Here is a 17,666-nt window from a genome sequence, read left to right on the forward strand (position 1 = left end):
TTTGTCATCATCATCTCTATTTTTGAGTCTTCCTGTTCAACAAACTTCTTCACAGCTGAAATGGAGGCTCCAAGGAGAGTCTCAGTCCACCAGGTATTTTTTCTGACAAATAGGGAGTGCTAAACTGTGAGCATTTCCCAAAGGCCCTGGGGGAAAAGGTGAATGAAAAAGTGTCCCAGTATGAGATGTATCTGGTGTGTGTGTGCTCAGTCATGTCTGACTCTCTGAGACCCCATGGATTGGAGTCCACCAGGCTCTTCTGTCCATGGAATTTTCTAGGCAAGAAATACTAGAGTGGGTTGCCATTTCCTATTCCAGGGAATCTTCCCGACCCAGGGGTTGAACCCATATCTCTTGCATTAGCAGGCAGATTCTTTACCACTGGGCCACCTGGGAAGCCCTGGATGGTGGGCTCCAAATACAGATGTTCTATTCCCTACAGAGCCTCAAGGGGGCGCCAGCTTTTACTAACTGGGAGGGAGGAGAGGGAGGGAGAAAGAAAGAGTGGGAAGGAGGGAGAGAGAGTGTCAGCTTAACATGAATCATATATTGTTAAACTCAGGCCCCTTGCATCCAGCCACAGAAAGACACAGGACATGTGATCAGGATTAGAAGAGGTGGGTCTCCAGGCCTGTCCGAGGATGGATGGAAAGGTCACAGGCCCTGATTTACCACCAAACTACTTCAAACACCTTGCCACCCAAAAGCACTGCAGGAAAATGCAACAAAACATTTTCACTTTCAACACCTGGGATGATTTCACTTTGCAGACTTTGCTAGAGGAACCCCTATGTGTCCAGTGCCTGGAATAGCGTCTGACACCTCTCAGGTGCTGCAGGAATGCTTGAAGGAATGGGTGAATGACTCGGAGAAGAGTCTGGGCATATACAGTAGAAGCTGTGTCCTTCTCTTCTGGTGACTTAACACACCTTCTTGCATCTTTCCAATGGATTTGGGGTTGCTGGTGCCACTGGATGTTAAAGACACCTCCCTTTGTCAGAAGGTACCGACATACCTTCTGAAACCAGCCCTGTGTTCATCAGCCTCACCTCACATCCAGGGAGGACTGGGTACGGGGACCACAGTGAGTACACTTGTCCCTCTTTCCTCAAGATTCATCTGTCAGCCTGCCAGGGTGGTTCCTGTGACACACGTGCCTACGAGGTACAGTTCCCAGGGAGAGCCCAGCCAGCCCTCCGGCCCCCAGCCAGCTCAGGATGGCTGTATGAAGTGAGAATTTCCTGGCTGACTTGACAGTGGTGAGTCAGGCTGGCATGAGCCAGCTTCAGAAATGACAGGGCCTGAATTGTGTGCATGGACTGAACATCATCGGCTGGCTGGACCCAGACCTGGGACCTGGAATACTCAGACCCCGTTTAGATGGCCATGCCCAAAGGTGGCTCAGCCCTCTTAAACGATGTCTGAGTTTGGCAATGTCTGAGGGCTCCTCCATTCCTGTCACAGGAGAGGATTTATCCTCCACTCCCTTCCCCTGTGCGTCTCCACACCGAGATGCTTCCTCCATGATATGGTGACCAGGCTCCCTTAATACTAACAAAAATAATAATATCAAATTCTTATTAAGCACTAACCACATAACAGGCACTATTCTAAACATTTTACATATGTTGATGCATCAAATCCTAACAACATGAAAAGGCAGATGTACACTGCTATATTTAAATGAATAACCAATAAGGACCTACTGTATAGCACATGGAATTCTGCTCAATGTTATGTGGCAGCCTGGATGGGAGGGGGGTTCAGGGGAGAACAGATGCATGTATTTGTATGGCTGAGTCCCTTGGCTGTTCACCTGAAACTATTACAACATTGTTAGTTGGCTATGCCCCAATACAAAATAAAAAGTTAAAATAAACATTAAAAGGCAGAGACTATTATTATGTTCATTGAACGGATGAAGAAATGGAGGCACTAGAAGATGAAGCAACTGGTCCAGGGGGAAAGCCCTAGAGCTGAGATTCAAAAGAATGACCATAGAGGCTATGTTCCTAACCACCCTGCCATACCACACATCGCAGCCCTCCATGCGCCAAGCACCATAGCATCCCTCCCCAAGGAGGCAGGTCCCAGGGAGAGAGGAAAAACAGGACCTGGCCATCTGGGGATGCTAAGTGCTCCACCTATCCTTCTTGCTGGTTCCAAATGAATGAGACACCAGGCCAGATGGGGAGCAAAGCCCCAATTCAGATGATGCTGGATCAGCCACAGGGCAGGCTCCTGTCTTCTGGTCCAGACAGAGAAGCTGAACCGGAGCCAACAGAGATAAGGGAAAGCGTTGAGTGCCTTATTCAGTAGGCATCCACTGCCTGGGTGCTATATTCGCTTCTGTGTGCTGGGGAACACCAGCGAAGGTATGTGGATTGGACGGATGGATGAGTGGCTAGAGATGGATAAACAAACAGATGGATGAGGCAGAAGAACAAAACAGGCACCCACTCCTGGCAAACACCCCAGTGGAAAGAGGCAGCAGCATAAGTACTGGCCACCAGAGCCCAGAGGCTGTGGAAGCTGGGGGTGAACAGCCGGGATGAACCGGACTGCTCCTGGGCCAGAAGGCTCTTCCTCCCCCCAGAACTCTCTGGGGATTAATTTCTGAAAGTCTCCTTTATTTTCACAGGGGAGGGTAGAGGAGCCAATACACCAGCTATTAAATTAATAACTGCTCTTTGCAGAATGTGGTGGAGAGGCGGGCACACACAGCATATGCCCCGCAGACTGGCAGCATGGTCCAGTGGCTGGCATGGCTGAGGCACTTGGCCTGCAGGCCTGGACCGGGGGTGTCTTCCACTGTAGGGACCAGACACTGGGCTGCCAGGGCAAGGGGATGCAGGCAGGTGGAGGTCAGGAGACAGAAAGTGACCCTGTTGCCCAATTCTCAGACATATTCCACTGACGACAGGAAGTGGAAATTCCTATGCTGAGCCAACTGTGGGATCTGGGGGTCCTGCCTAGCTCTGACCTCTGTATCCCTCTCTCCACTGAATCATTTAGTTGAGCTTGTGGAAGTAAATGTAGAGGGTCTATACAAGAAGGGACTGGATGGTACATCTTATCCATTGCCTTAAACCTCTGGAACAAGTCCCGGTGGCCACTCTGAGTCCTAGTGGCCACAGAGCAGAAGGGGAACTTGATGGTCTGGTTTGGGAGTCACCAAATGCATTCTGTCCAGGACCCAACAGTAACTCCTCCAGGGTGGTGTATCCTGGACTCTGCGGATACTATTTAATTCTGCTGCGGTAGTGCATTGCAAAAACAGCCACAGACAACATGTAAATGAGAACATGGTTGCATCCCAATAAAACTTTGTTTATGAATACTGAAATATGATTTCACATCATTTTCACATGTCACAGAATAATCTTCTTTTGATTTTTTTTAAAAAGCCATGTAAAAATATAAAAACCATCTTGAGCTTGTGAGCTGTACCAAACAGGCAGTGAGCCAGATTTGGGCCATAAGTGATAGCTGGGCTAGCTAAATGTTTTCCAAAGTGTGTTCTCTGTGATGCCCACAGATGCTTCATGGGGTAAGGGTTCCATGGTAAAACAGGAGTGGGAAATGCTGGGCCAAAGTCTTTCTTACTGCAGGACTTACACAGTGATACCCATTGGACAATCTTGAAAATAGGACAAGAAATCTGTTCAACTTCGAGGGAAGTATTTTTATTCTGGAGCATCTCCTACATCTAATTTTCCGTGGACCCTAATTAAAGTAATGAGGATGAAATCTGGCCAACCATCAGCAGCAGTGCCACCAAATGAGATCCTACCTTTCTTTGAACATCTCCAGTGACAGGCAGCTCACTACTACCCATGGGTTCCTACTGAATTCAGTGACTTCTCTGACTTGTTTTCCCACCCAGTGACACTGGGTCCCAAGTAACAAATCTAGTGCAGTCTAGGGCACCCTTCATCACAGATAAACCTTTATGTTTAATAATATAAATAAAGCTGTCCTTGTTTGATTTACTGATTCAAACACCAAATATAAACTTCATTTATCCACAGGATAAAATAAAGAGTCATTATTAAGTCATGGGCTATGGAAGTGTGGATTACCACTCAGTTTCTTTAAAAAGAAGCCTCACTTAGGGAAGTCAAACTCAAATTAAATCTCAATTTAATTGAGATTTAAACTCCCAACTGCATGAAAAGCAGAATATACCATTTCACTATGGGGGCATTCTTACTTAAAAAAAAAAAAAAAAGCCTATGCAACCCAAGATCTGTCTGCTACATAGGGGGTCATCTGTAAGGGATATAGAAATTTTATGCACATTGTCTAAAATGTAAAAAAGGGGGATAGGGAAGGAGGTGAGGAAAAGAGTGAGATGGAAATGTGAGGTATGTGAATTTGCCACCAAGCACCACTGAAAATACACAGTAGGAGATGCTGATGAGAAGCGTCACCAGCACCATGAGGCACTTACAGGGAGACATTAAGTCAACGAGGTCACCTGTGTGATTGAGCTCTGCCCATGTGCTCCCCACTTTGTTCAGCTGGTCTGATTCAGGTACAGACAGCGCAGCAGTGAATGCACCTATTTAACTCTATTAAACCAATAGGATTATTTCTCTTTGAAAGGCTTGTTACATATTTTCTATGGGGCCCTAGGAGATAAGGATAGAATGGTCTAGGCTATGTATACTATGTTAATGTAAAATGCCACACATGCATATATTTAGGAAGATAAAAGGAAAGACTGGCATTTTTCTTTCTCCTTACTTCAACAAATCATTCCCCAGACAGTAAAGCAAGTAGAATATATTTTCAATTCATGGATTAGATGTGTCTGTTTCCTGGAGCAATATTTAAATATAGCAGCATGGGAATATGAGGACAATAAGCAAAAAAAAAAAAAAAGTAATTCTAAAGGTTCTATCTTTGTTCAAGGAGCTGATAGATATATTGGCAAGACTGGGCTTTGAAGTGAGCACAAAACACTGAATCTATAAAGGGGCTGAGCAGCTTTATACACAACCCAGCCAGGGTAGACTGTGCTTACACCTTGAGGTGAGGCTATGCTTGGCCACAATACATAGTTTTTCTAGGGAAATAGTCACTCTGAGATTGCTGTGGAAATTAATATGAATATTCAGGAACAAGGTGCTAATGGAGATGGTGTTTGTGTGTGCCTATATCTATCTCTATAACTCTGTATGTCTATAATTTTTCCCATTATAAATGCATTCACTGGTATTGTCACTTTTGTATTACATTATCTTAGGGAATTCCTACCTAAAATTTTTCTTTCAATTTCTGCCTCTCAATTTCTTAGTTTATGAAATAAGAAGTTGAACTAGACCAAGAATCAGTAAACTACGGCCCATGAAACAAATCTGGTCCCCCACCTGTTTTTATAAATAAAGTTTTATTGGAACAGAGTCACATGCATGTACTGTCTGTGCTGATTTCAAACTACAGTGGCAGAGTGGAGTTGTGACAGTCTCTCTATAGCTTGCAAAGCCTAAAATATTTATTAGCTGGCCCATTACAGAAAAACTTAACCCTGACCTAGACTATTTCTAATACTAATTTTGGCTTATGAATCTGTAAAGTACAACCAACCAATACAAACAAAAGCCTACTCTGTGTGCTTCTTATCCTTTTTATTCATATATACAGGCATACCTCACTTTATTGCACTTTACTGATACTGCGCTTTTTACAAATTGAAGATTTGTAGCAACCCTGCCTTGAGCAAGTCTATAGGTGCCATTTTTCTAACATCATTTGCTCGCTTCATATCTTTGTGTCACATTTTGGTAACTCTCGCAATATGTCAAATTTTTCATCATTTGTTAGGGTGATCTGTGATCTTTTGATGATAGTAAATGACTCACTGAAGGCTCAGATGATTGTTTGCATTTTTTAGTAATAAAGGATTTTTAATTAAGTCTCTTTAATTAAAATTTAATTAAGATTTTTTTTTTAAGTCTCCTGCATTGCAGACAGATTCTTTACCAGCTGAGCCACAAGGGAAGCCCAAGAATACTGGAGTGGGTAGCCTATCCCTTCTCCAGCGGATCTTCCCAACCCAGGAATTGAACCAGGGTCTCCTGCATTGCAGGCAGATTCTTTATCAACTGAGCTACCAGGGAAGCCCAAGGTATGTATAATATATTGCTTTTAAAAACATAATGCTATTGCTCAGTTAACAGACTCCAGTATAATGTAAACATATTTTATATGTACTGGAAAGCCAAGAAATTCACATGACTAGCTCTATTGTGATATTCACTTTATTGCAGTGGTCTAGAATTGAGCTTGCAGTATCTCTGAGGGCTTCCTGTACTGGCTTATTCTTAGAAAGATTTCATTTAGTTCCCCAAACTCTACAGAGCACATAACCACATACATGTAAAGTTCAAAGAGTAGGCAAAGGGGAAATGAGAGAAGACATGCGGAGATGAAGTCAGAAGGATGCAAATGCAGAATGTAAACCCTGAGAAGCTGTGTATATTCAATGGCCCAAGAACTTGGCTCCCAGAAACCACTACAGAAAAGGGGCCAGTGTCCCTTTCCCAACTGAGAATGTTCACTGGAGGTTAACCAGAAAGACCATAGCAATCCTGGCTCAAAGAACTACTTACCCCGAATCTGTGCTTAAGCAGATAACATGAGATGTAGTGAAGAGAGTCCCCAGAAACACCCAAGCATCTGGGCGGCATCTCATTGGCATTTACTGTGACATTGAAACGGCCCTCAGCATGGACCAGCTCCAGGTCCCAAAGTGGAACTGATCATCAGTTCTCCCAATATATTCCACAATTTTGAATTAAGCATGCACCAACATTCTAATCAGAAGATAACAAGTATTTTTGCTTTAAGAAAAAGATAAGAAAGCAGTCATCCTTAAGAGTCTGGAGGTGCACTGATACATAATCCCTCAGCGATCACTCTAAGAGGAGGCCCTATTCAGCCTGAATATGAGGGAACTTTGGGGAGAATGGATACATGTGTATGAATGGAGGAGTCCCACTGCTGTCACCTGAAACTAGTGCAACATTGTTAATTGGCTCTACTCCAATACAAAATAAAAAGTTTAAAAAAAAATTTTTTTTTTTTTTAAGAGGAGGCCCTATGAAGTCTCGCTGTTTTTGTAAAGCTAGGGCTGAGACACAAGACAAAGATGAGCTATTCTGAGACCTGGTCAAGGAAGTTTCTCACCCTGATGTTGAAGCTCCAGTTGTTAATAGAATTAACAGTTAATAAAAGCACCGGTAAACGGTGGCCCTCATTTCACATTGTTTACACTGAGCGCTACAACCTTTTGTCTAGTTTTGCAATGTGAATAATGCACATGCTGAATCCCTGGTGCTCCCTGCCCTCTGCCCAGTGTCTGGAATAATGCCTGGTGCAGGTGAGAAGTAAATACTTCCTGAATGAACGGTGTGCTCATCTGAGAGATCCGGACAACCAGTGAACCCACAGATACGCCAAGGCTGTCTTGGACAATCCTTACCCAGCTGGGCCTTCCCCGCCTTGCCTGGTTTTGAGACTCGCCTGTGACAATGGGACAGGTAAGGGCCCAGATGTGGAGGCCAAGCTCCTGAACTGTGCGTCGAGGAAAACTAATTAAAAATTGAAAAGGAAAACTGCACAGCCGGTGTCTAGTCTCACTTGAGTCCCATTGTTGCAAGGATAAACATTTGGACAGTTCAAGACAAACACAGCTTTGGGTTCTGAACAGGGAGAGTTGCTTCCCCTTGCACGCTGAGACTGCAATATGAAATCTCTTCCCTGCTCAGAGCAAGGACCTGCCTTCCCTAAAGGAGAGGCCTGCTCTAGAGGTGCCGCCTGTACTCAGAGCTGCCTGCTCTCCGGGCAGTGGGACTGATCCAGCCTGAGCGCACCAGAGCAGCCCAGGCCACCTATTCTCCCAAGAGACCTTCGGAAAGCAGCTGGTCTCATGGGCAGTCCAAGGCAAGAAGGCCTGAGCATGCCATGCTAGTCCACGCAAATGTTAAGAGCATCAGAACAAGCAGCCTCAGGACCTAATTGGGCTCAGAGACAGTCATGTCACAGCCAAAGCAACAGATGACAGTGGCTTCAAAAAGGAGGTATTATCTTCAGATGGGAAGTGATGACACAGGAAGAGCACTGGATGGGGAGTCTGGAAGCCTGCAAGTACCAGCCTGGCTCTGTCACTTCACTGCCCTTCCTCGGCCTTGATTTTCTCAACTGTAAAATGGACATAAATTCACTGATAAGACTGGCTCCGTGGCTTCCTCATTATGCACTTCTATAACAAAATAGGAGCTATGGAACAAATTCAGCACTGTCCTTGCCCTTCAACCTGATCCCAACATTTAGGGCTTAGCACAGTGCCTGGCTCCTGAGAGGCTTTCAGTAATGTTGTTGTCTACAGTAGTATCTGACTTTAAAAAGTAGACTTTAAAAAGTCTTAAAAAAAAAAATGATTCCATTGATATGAAATGTCCAGAATATGCAAATCCACAGAGAAGAAAGAACATTAGTAGTTGTTAGGGGCGGGGGTTAAGGAAATGGAGAGTGACTGTTAAAATAGGGTAAAGGGTTTCCTTTCAGGGTGATGACAATTAGATAGCAGTGAAAATAAGTAAAGCCACTCAGTCATGTCCGACTCTTTGCGACCCCAGGAACTGCAGCCTACCAGGTTCCTCCATCCAATGGGATTTTCCAGACAAGGTTACTGGAGTGGGCTGCCATTTCCTTCTCCAGGGGATCTTCCCAACCCAGGGATCAAACCCGGGTCTCCCGCACTGCAGACAGATGCTTTACCGTCTGAGCCACTAGGGAAGCCCAACAGTGAAAATAAACCTCAATAAAAATGGGAAAAAACCCCAATAATAGCAAATCAATTAGAAATGGGCAAAATATTTGAATAGAAACGTCACTGGACATATACTGATGGCAAATAAGGATATGGAAAGATGTTGATATTTAAACATGGGTAGCCAAGATCTCCAGGGGATATTCCCCACCAAGGGATCAAACCTGGGTTTCCTACATTGCAGACTGATTCATTACCCTCTGAGCCACCAGGGAAGCTCCAAACATAAGGAAGTACAAATTAAAACCACACTTAGATATCACTAAACACTGTTTAGAATGCTATAATTTTAAAGATGAACTGATATTACCAAGTACCAGCAAGGATGAAAAACAACCAGAACATTCATACAGTCCTGCCAGGAACAGCTAATTTGATAGTTTCTTATGAACTTAAACTTACCAGAAAACAGAACCATCCAATTCCCAGATATTTACCAAACTGAAATAAAAAGTCATATTCCCATAAAAATCTGAAGTAGAAGTAGAAACAACCCAAGCTGGTAGATGGAAATACAAACTGTGATGCATCCGTAAAATGGGTGATTCCAGTCCAAAGTCCTTAGCTCGGCATCTGAAGACCCAACGAGCTGTCTCCAACCCACATTCCCAGTCTCACTGCCCCTAGGTGCTTCAGTATTGACAGCTCCAGCCTCATTTCCTAACACACCATGCCCCTAATCTTCTGCTGCTCCCTCACTGTGGAATCATTTCCTCTCCCTTAACTTTTCAGGATCCTAACCCACATTGCCAAGCTCCACTCAAATGCTTTCTATTTTATTAGGTATCCTTCTCAGCTCCTGGCCCACTCAGTAGTCCCTGTTTTCAAGCTTAGCTATGTTTTTATTTTTTATATTGTCTCTATCATCAAATGTGTTCAGTTCACCTTGAAATAGACATTTCAGCTCAAAGGCTTTCCCTCCAATGACGCCCTGTGAATTCTTCCTTGACTCCCTGCTTCCCCACACTCAGCCTCTCCACCACATACACACTCACGCAATATTTGTATTCAAAGCATTTCTCCTCCCTTCAATACCTCCCAACCATGGTGCGATGGAATTAGGATTATTCATTATTTTTCACAGAGATGATAAAACACCTGGCCTAAAGTTGGTGCTCAGTGTCTCTTAGCTAATGAAGATAGACAGAATGGTCCTAAGTGGCCGCACTGAAGCAGCAGGCATCATACTGTGCAACCAAGCTGTCTGCAGTTCCCTCACCCTCTCATTGTACTGTGCATGTACAATGCACTACTTCCATTTCAACCCAGGTGAATGCACAGACCCAGACTCCAACCTCCTGACATTTCCCACACAGAATCTACTCATACACAAGTGTGAAAAAATAATAGAGACTTTACTGAAGCCTCTAGAGGGGAGATGAGGGTGATGGTCACACAACACAACCCACAACAAACCACCTTCAATTCCTCATGAGACACTCAGGGCTGCCCAGGAGAGCCTAAGTCCCACCAACCCAGACCACCCACCTCTATCTTCCTCCACAAAGCAACTGACGTCACCAGTTTCTCTCTCCTCCTTTCCATAATCCTAGCTTTAAGTTTTCCCACTTTCTATTTTGCCACTCCTTACCAATAACATAATCTATGACTCCATAACCAGATTCTTCAGAAGGCACAGCTCCTGGTGGTCCCCCAGTTAACAGAGCCCTGTTCTCCTTGAAGGCTGTTTGGCCACCAGTTTGGTGACTTGAACATGACATTTAGTGACTTACTCCTTCCCTCAAGCAGTGAGTGAGATATTTATCAAAAATATAATGTAGAGTTCTCCCTAAGGATTCTGATGGGTGAAATTTCACCATCTCCCAACATCTGTGGTCACCTTCTCACTGAGTTTTTGCCATGAAACATCAAAAGTGATGGCATCTATCTTTCAGCATCCTTGCCTGATCTCTGATACCCTCTAGCCACCAGGACATCCCCATTCATTCTATGTCTAAGCCAAATGACTCTTGAGTGAGCCCCAGCATCAGGACAAGGAAGGACAGTCCATACAAAACAGCTTCCAGAATCACAGGGTGTTATTTAGAATGTCACATCCTTCTCAAGGAAACTCTTGACTCATCAGACCGAAGAAAGCTGGTGGACAGGGCTACCCAGGGAAGACGCCCAACCATGGCATGAGCCTGGCCTGACCAGGTGACCAACTCATATCTGCTCACACAACTTTCCCAGTCTTTGCACCAAAAGAACCATGTCCCAGGTTCCCCAGGCAAATAGGGATTACTGGTCACTTCAGGCTTGTTCCACCCACAATACTTGCCAAGAACCAGGAGTTCATGAAGCCGGTCGATGAAGCCTAGCTCCACACAAGCAGATCAGAGAGAATGCAGTAAGTGCACGGAGAAGGGGAAGGATGAGCCTAGGCTGCAGGGGGTGCTGAGAACAGCCACCTCAGAAATAAGGTCACACAAGCAACGCTCCAAGCATGGGACCAGCAGTCACAGGTGGGCTGCTGCTGAGTTTCATCACCAGCATGACTGAGGGTTTCTACCACGGGCATGATTCTGAGCACATAGGGTGGGATTTCTGAAAATTATGGCGGCCAGAGGACACTAGTAACACCCTCAGAAGGCCACCAAACACACACATGCATACCTGTGCATGCACAAGCACACACATACACTCAGAACTCACCGGATCCCATATTTATAGAGCCTCTGCAGAATTTTGAGCACACATTTCTCTGACCCTTTCTTCTCACCAAGATAGTCAAGCTGTATGTGTGTGTCTGTGTGTGCACTGTGTGTGTGAGAATACACACCTACTCTGCTAGCAGAGGAAATGCTCAACATTCTCCCCAACAGACCCTCTCTGCCCCAGATGCTGACTCACTCTGCAAATCCCCCCAGACCACTGGCTCAGATGTGCACAAACACGCCAGTCTCTCCATGATCCCACATAAGCACTCACTCTTCACCCCCACCTCGCAACAGCCAACGGTCTGGAGAAGACGGAGTGAAACACCACATCCCCATAAAGGCAGAGATCGTGGACCAGAGAGCAGGCCTCCTCATGTGAGGAGGGGGCCAGGGACTCACCAGGACTCTGCCGGTCAGCGTCTGGGCAGATATCATCACCCCCGCCCAGTCTTTCACGGAGGTCATCCAGCCGACCTCGGCCGCCACTGCCTCCTCTTTTTCATCCACGGGCTTGAGAGTGCCATCCGCCTGGCTTGAGCCATTGTTAATCTTCTGGGCCTCCTGGCAACAGAGAGAACAAGGATTGAGACGTGGGCACCAAGAGGATTTAAAAAACATATTCTACCCAAAAGAATTAAAGCCAGACGGACCCCTGCTAAGGTGGAACTGGTTTGAAGGTACAGAGGTCAGGAAGAAGGGATGGATTATGGCTTTGATTGTTTTTTTTAAATCCTTTTTAAAAAGAATCTTTCCTTTGTTTCCTCTTAAACTATTTTTGTGAAAGAAAGAAGAATGAAATTATTCTCTTCCCATTTTAAAGACAAAAAAAAATCAAAAAGCTCAGGAGAGAAACCATCCTGCCTAGGATGAGAGTGGCTAGGAAGAAAGTGAAGTCGGCATTCTGTAATCTCCACCTGCCCAGCCTTCATACCCTTCTCACAACTACACCCTATTTTCAGAAGGAAATCTCCATCTTCTCATTCAGTCTGCATGGTTCAAAAGGGACTAAAGGTACACACTGTCTCCAGGAATGGAGACTGGTCAATCAGACCAGTCTATCCCTTTGGCAATAGCAATTGTGCCAAGGATGGTTATGTGACCTATGCCAACCCAATACAACTCAAGCCTGTGATTTTGCTGAAAAGAGTAAGAAAGGCTACCCTTCTCTGAGAATGAAGCTAACACAGAGGAAACTAGAAGTGATAGAATACTAATGTCATCATTGGAACACTTGGATCCAGCGGTACCTGAAATCCACCACAGACCTTTTTAGACAGGAGACAGTAAATTCCCCTTCATGGCTAAAAATGTGCTTGAGGAAACAAGGCTGACCTCATCAAATAACTGAGCCTCACATGAGGCCCTAAACTGTATGCTTTTTTATGCGCTGTGTCCTCTGCCTAGAATACTCTTCCCCCACTAAGGATCATGGCTTACCCCTCACATCCCTCAAGTCTTTGCTTCACATATTACCTTTTCAATCATTCTTCTCTGGCTACTCTTTCAAAATTCCAACTATCTACTAATGATGATGCCTTTCTGCCTTATTTTTCTACAATGCACCTAAAACTTGTAACACACTCTGTAATTCTCTTACTTATTTCTTTTATAGTCTGCATCCTCCAACTGCTGAATCCTGAGTGCCCAAAAGAAAGCCTAGTATAAAACTGGCTTAATAGACATGAATGAAAAAGTAAAAGGGGTTATGAATGTCAGCCCCTCACTGACTACAGAGCCTGGGCTTAAGGGCTGCCAAATAAAATACAGGAAGCCCAGCAAAATTTGAATTTCTAATAAACAACAAATAATTTTTCAGTTTAAATATGTAGATTTCAACCCTGAATATTCACTGGAAGGACTGATGCTAAAGCTCCAATAGTTTGTCCACCTGATGCAAAGAGCTGACTCACTGGAAAAGACCCCAGTGCTGGGAAAGATTGAGGGTAAGAGGAGAAGGGGGCAACAGAGGATGAGATAGTTGGATGGCATCACTAACTCAATGGACATGAGTTTGAGCAAACTCAGGGAGATAGTAAAGGACAGGAAAGCTGGTGTGCTGCAGTTCATGGGGTCGCAAAGAGTCAGACATGATTTAGGGACTGAACAACAACAAAATACTGCATGGGACATACTTATACTTAAAACACATTTATTTAAAATTAAATTAAAATTAAAATTTAACTGGGCCCCCTACTCAAATAACCACTGAGATTATTTTTGCAGACATAGATGTTTCAAAAAGATGTCAGTAAAATTATGTTCATCATTTAAAATGCTAGAATCCATTAACAAAACAAACTGACCCTGGGGATCATTGTAAGTTGGCGTGAGGAGGAACACCCGAAGGCAGAGGTAGAAATCTTTGTCTATGGTGAGGGGGTGGAACAGAGGGAGGAAAGGAGAGCTGGAGGCACTGAATGAGTCATCCTCCTGGGGACTTGCAGGCAGGCAGGAAGCTGCTCCTGACGCTTGGTTCTCCCCCGCCAGCCACCCCTGACTCAGGGCGTTGGGAAGGCAGACTGAGCATCAGTTACACAGGCATTCATGCTTAATTTCCAAGTGTACTGGGCTCCCCAGCACTGGAACAATCCAAAAGGAGCCCTGGAGTGGGGCACTGGGTGGGTATATTTGGGGGCTACTTGATGACATCTTTGGAGCCAGCTACCCAAGCCACCTGAGGCCAATCCCAATGGCCTGTTAGGGCCCTGAGTCTTGGCCATATGGAGGCTGCACAGGTGGGTGCCCACGAAGAGACAGAGACCCTGATCCAGGGGCAACCTTTAGTAACTGAAGGTGTAGATTCAGCCATTCTGCCTCACGGGACCTTCTTTGGATGACTGTCTGCCCTATAGGTGTTGCTGGGATTAAACAGTGCCCAATGGCACATGATAGTACATGTTTTATTAACTAGTCTCACTACCTCCTATGTCTCCTGTAACCATAGACACTCTAGCAGTGGTTCTTAAACTTCAGGAGCATCACCTGGCAGCTTGTGGAGAAATAGTGCTGAGGGATTTGCCTGGTGGTCCAGTGGCTAAGAGTTCACACTCCCAACATAGAGGGCCTGGGTTTGATCTCTGGTCAAGGAACTAGACCCCACATGCCCCAACTAAAGATCCCTCATGCCACAGTGAAGATGGAAGATCCCTGTGCCACAACTCAGACCCAGTGCAGCTACCGTGTTGGGCCCCACTCCCAAACCCCCATTTCTAACAAGTTCCCAGAAAATGCAGACACAGCTGGTCTGGAAACCCCAGGGGGAGGACCACGGCTTCTGATCACTCTGGCCTGACTCGATCATCCCTGCCCTGATATGAACTGAGATGTGCATCTTAACCCCCAGCTTGATCCCAGCGTCTCCCTCTGCCCTCACAGGGAAAAGATCAGGGCAAGGCCCTCAGATCAGAGGCTTTGTGTCTCCTTTTGAGCAGTGCCTCCTAGAGACATTTCTGAACTGGTCCAGGGCCTCGACCTGGAGAACTAGCCAGCTCTCTGCCCCTCGATCCTGGGGTACAGACTCCCCAGCCACTGGCTGACTCTGGAGGAGGGAATCGGCATGCAAGACGCTGGGAGGCAGGGAGTCCTCCCCAGACACAGTGGTTTCACTGCATCAATAATTCAGAGTACAAGAGGTATATGGCAGATAACGCTCTCTTGCCAGCCCGCTTACCTATTTTACAAGGCATTCATTATTTTAATTACTTTATGATAGGAAAGGAAAAACACAGACTAAAGGGAGATAATAGTCTCATTATTATTTGCTTACACTACATGTTGCGAGCATAATTATGTGTGGGAGACAGGACTTGGGGCGGTGGCTGGGGGAGCAGGGAGACGGGGACATCACAAAGCCTGATGCTAGGTTGCCAGGTTAGTGTCCTTGGACTGAAGGGAAAGTCCTTCTGCACCTCCGACCTCACTCTGGCCAAAGCACCAAGAGCAGGTATAATCTCTGCTCCAGAGAAAGGGGGCAGAGGCCCAGAGAAGTTAAGTGGCCTTGCTGGGTACATATAGGGGTGGGAGTTGGCAGGAGAGGAATGGTAAGGAGCAGAGTCCAATACCATAGTGATTGACCATCATTCATCAAGCCAGAACTGGGTGCCAGAAACTAAAAATTAAGTGTCTTCTCTGCATTATCTTCCTTAGACCTTATAATAAATCCAACAGGCAGGTGAAATTATCCCCATTTTACAGACAGGCCAACTGAGAGCAGGCATTTATCAGGGGAAGGCTCAGAGTCTGAGAACTCCAGCAAACCCATCTGGACTTAGGTCTGCTCTGCCATGTACAAGCTGACTACCTCGGGCATATTAGCCCACAAGCCTCAGCCTTCTCCATGTAAAATGGGGACTGGCAGGCGGACCCCAGGAAGGTGGTGGCAAAGCTTATGTGAGATAAGCAGTGCACAGCGCTTAGCACAGGGCTAGGGGCGTGGTAGTTACAGCTGGCGTGGCTGAGCACCCACTGATGGGACAGGCTGGCTCCAAGGGTATTCAGGGCACTTAAAGCTAAGCCATCAATTGAAGGCCCTGGGAGGGACATCAGACCATAGTGAAAACTTAATAGTTACAGAAGATAAACAAGTATAGGTGCTAACAGCTATGAGGCTTTAACTAGGAAATGAGCCCCCAAGAGATAAGGCACCCAACTTGTGGAGGTTCCAGCAGGAGCTGTGTGGCACTCCCCCAGGACAGCGGGGTCATGGATTCCTACACAGGCAGCCCTGGACCTCTCAGATCCCTCTACGCTCCATTAGATCAACCTCCTTTGTGATGAGGAAACTGAGGACCAGAGAGAGGCGGGCCCCTGGGTCCCAGGACCCTGCTCTCTCTCCTGTGCTCCACGACAGGGAACGGGGCTTTGTTCTGAATGGCAGAGTGGGTGTCCTTCCATCCTCACACCTTCCACCTGCCACTGCAGAGAAGGACCCAGTCCCTTTGCCAGGAGGACTCAAGCTGGGCCAGACAGGCTCCCCCTGGTGTCAGGAGTGAGCTGGCCCTGATCCCTGCTCACCCTCCAAGAAGTCATGGTGAGGTGGGGTGGGGTGTGATGTGGGTGGTGAACATGTGTGTAAGAGAGAGAAGGCCACCAGCTACAGGCTCTAGCTACCCTAGTCTCAGAAAGATCATGAGAGATTTTCTAAGAAGAAAAGGGTGCCTTGGAGGGAAGAGAGGAGCAAGGAGGAAGGAGAAGCAAAAAAGAAAACAGACCAGGTGGTGCCTGGGGGTGCCCTGGAAGGTGGAGGTCAGGCCACAGCCACACCCCCCCACCCAAGGAAGGGGCTCTGTTTTGCCCTGTCTCCCACCAGAGTCTTGTGTAAAAGAAGCCACAGCTTCTGGGGGCAACACAGGACAGTTCTTATCTCAGTGCCTGGACTAGAGGACAGGGTGGGCTGCACGTACAGGAGGCTGGAGGGACCCTGGGCAGCAGAGTAGCTGGCAGCCCCCTGCCATCACATGCCCACACAGGCAGCTCTCAGCTCTCATGGGCTGGGTCTGGGCACACGGCCTCACCCCTCCCATGCCCCCTGTGGCCAACAGCCTGACTGGACCACCGTCACTCACACAATATTCACTGTCCAAAGCACGCCTCTGTTAGACGATCAGGCATTTCCCCCAAACCATCAGGTCAAAGACCAAAGCCTGAAAAGGGACCTCAGCCATGCCTCTGGATGCCAACCCCCTCATGGAATGGATGAGAACGCAGAGGGCGTGGAGTTGGGGGAGTGGTCCCCGCACAGGCCCAGTTGCTCGGTGGCACCCTGCCCCACCCCATACCCACCGAGCCAAGACACAACCCCCCAGCTAGCTCTGTTTCCCTTCCCTCTTGTTGCCTCCTGACAGGATGATTCCGCCACATCTAGCCCAGGGAACCCAGCACTCCCAAGCAGATCCTTGCCCTGCCAGCCTGCAATTTGGAGTCCTTGTGTTCCTAGGACTGCAGAAGTCTCCACCTGGTCTGGTGTGGGGGCCCCACAGGGAAACACTTCTCGTCTTCAAGGGGCTCAGCTTTCCCCAACAGTGGGCATGGCCCAGGCCCAGCCCGGGAGAGCAGGCCTGTGCTAATCCCAGGACCCCACTGCTCCTGGTCCTCTGGTCCAGGTTGTCTCTCTCTCTCTCTCTCATCCTTCCTGCTTTGGACCCAGGATACTGGGAGCCTCGAGTAAG

At 46.7% G+C, this 17,666-nt stretch overlaps 1 protein-coding gene across 11 annotated transcripts in view; it reads right to left on the minus strand.

The window, feature by feature from the left end:
• KCNMA1 (potassium calcium-activated channel subfamily M alpha 1) overlaps positions 1-17,666 on the minus strand; it is a 748,888-nt gene that overhangs the window by 514,907 nt on the left and 216,315 nt on the right. For all 11 annotated transcript variants that reach the window (XM_043924801.1, XM_043924802.1, XM_043924799.1 and 8 more), the window contains exon 2: positions 11,899-12,060. In XM_043924801.1, coding sequence (XP_043780736.1) covers positions 11,899-12,060 — 162 coding nt within the window. The remainder of the gene's footprint in view (positions 1-11,898; positions 12,061-17,666) is intronic.

This window comes from Cervus elaphus, chromosome 15, assembly GCF_910594005.1.
Source record: "Cervus elaphus chromosome 15, mCerEla1.1, whole genome shotgun sequence".
Lineage (NCBI taxonomy): Eukaryota > Metazoa > Chordata > Mammalia > Artiodactyla > Cervidae > Cervus > Cervus elaphus.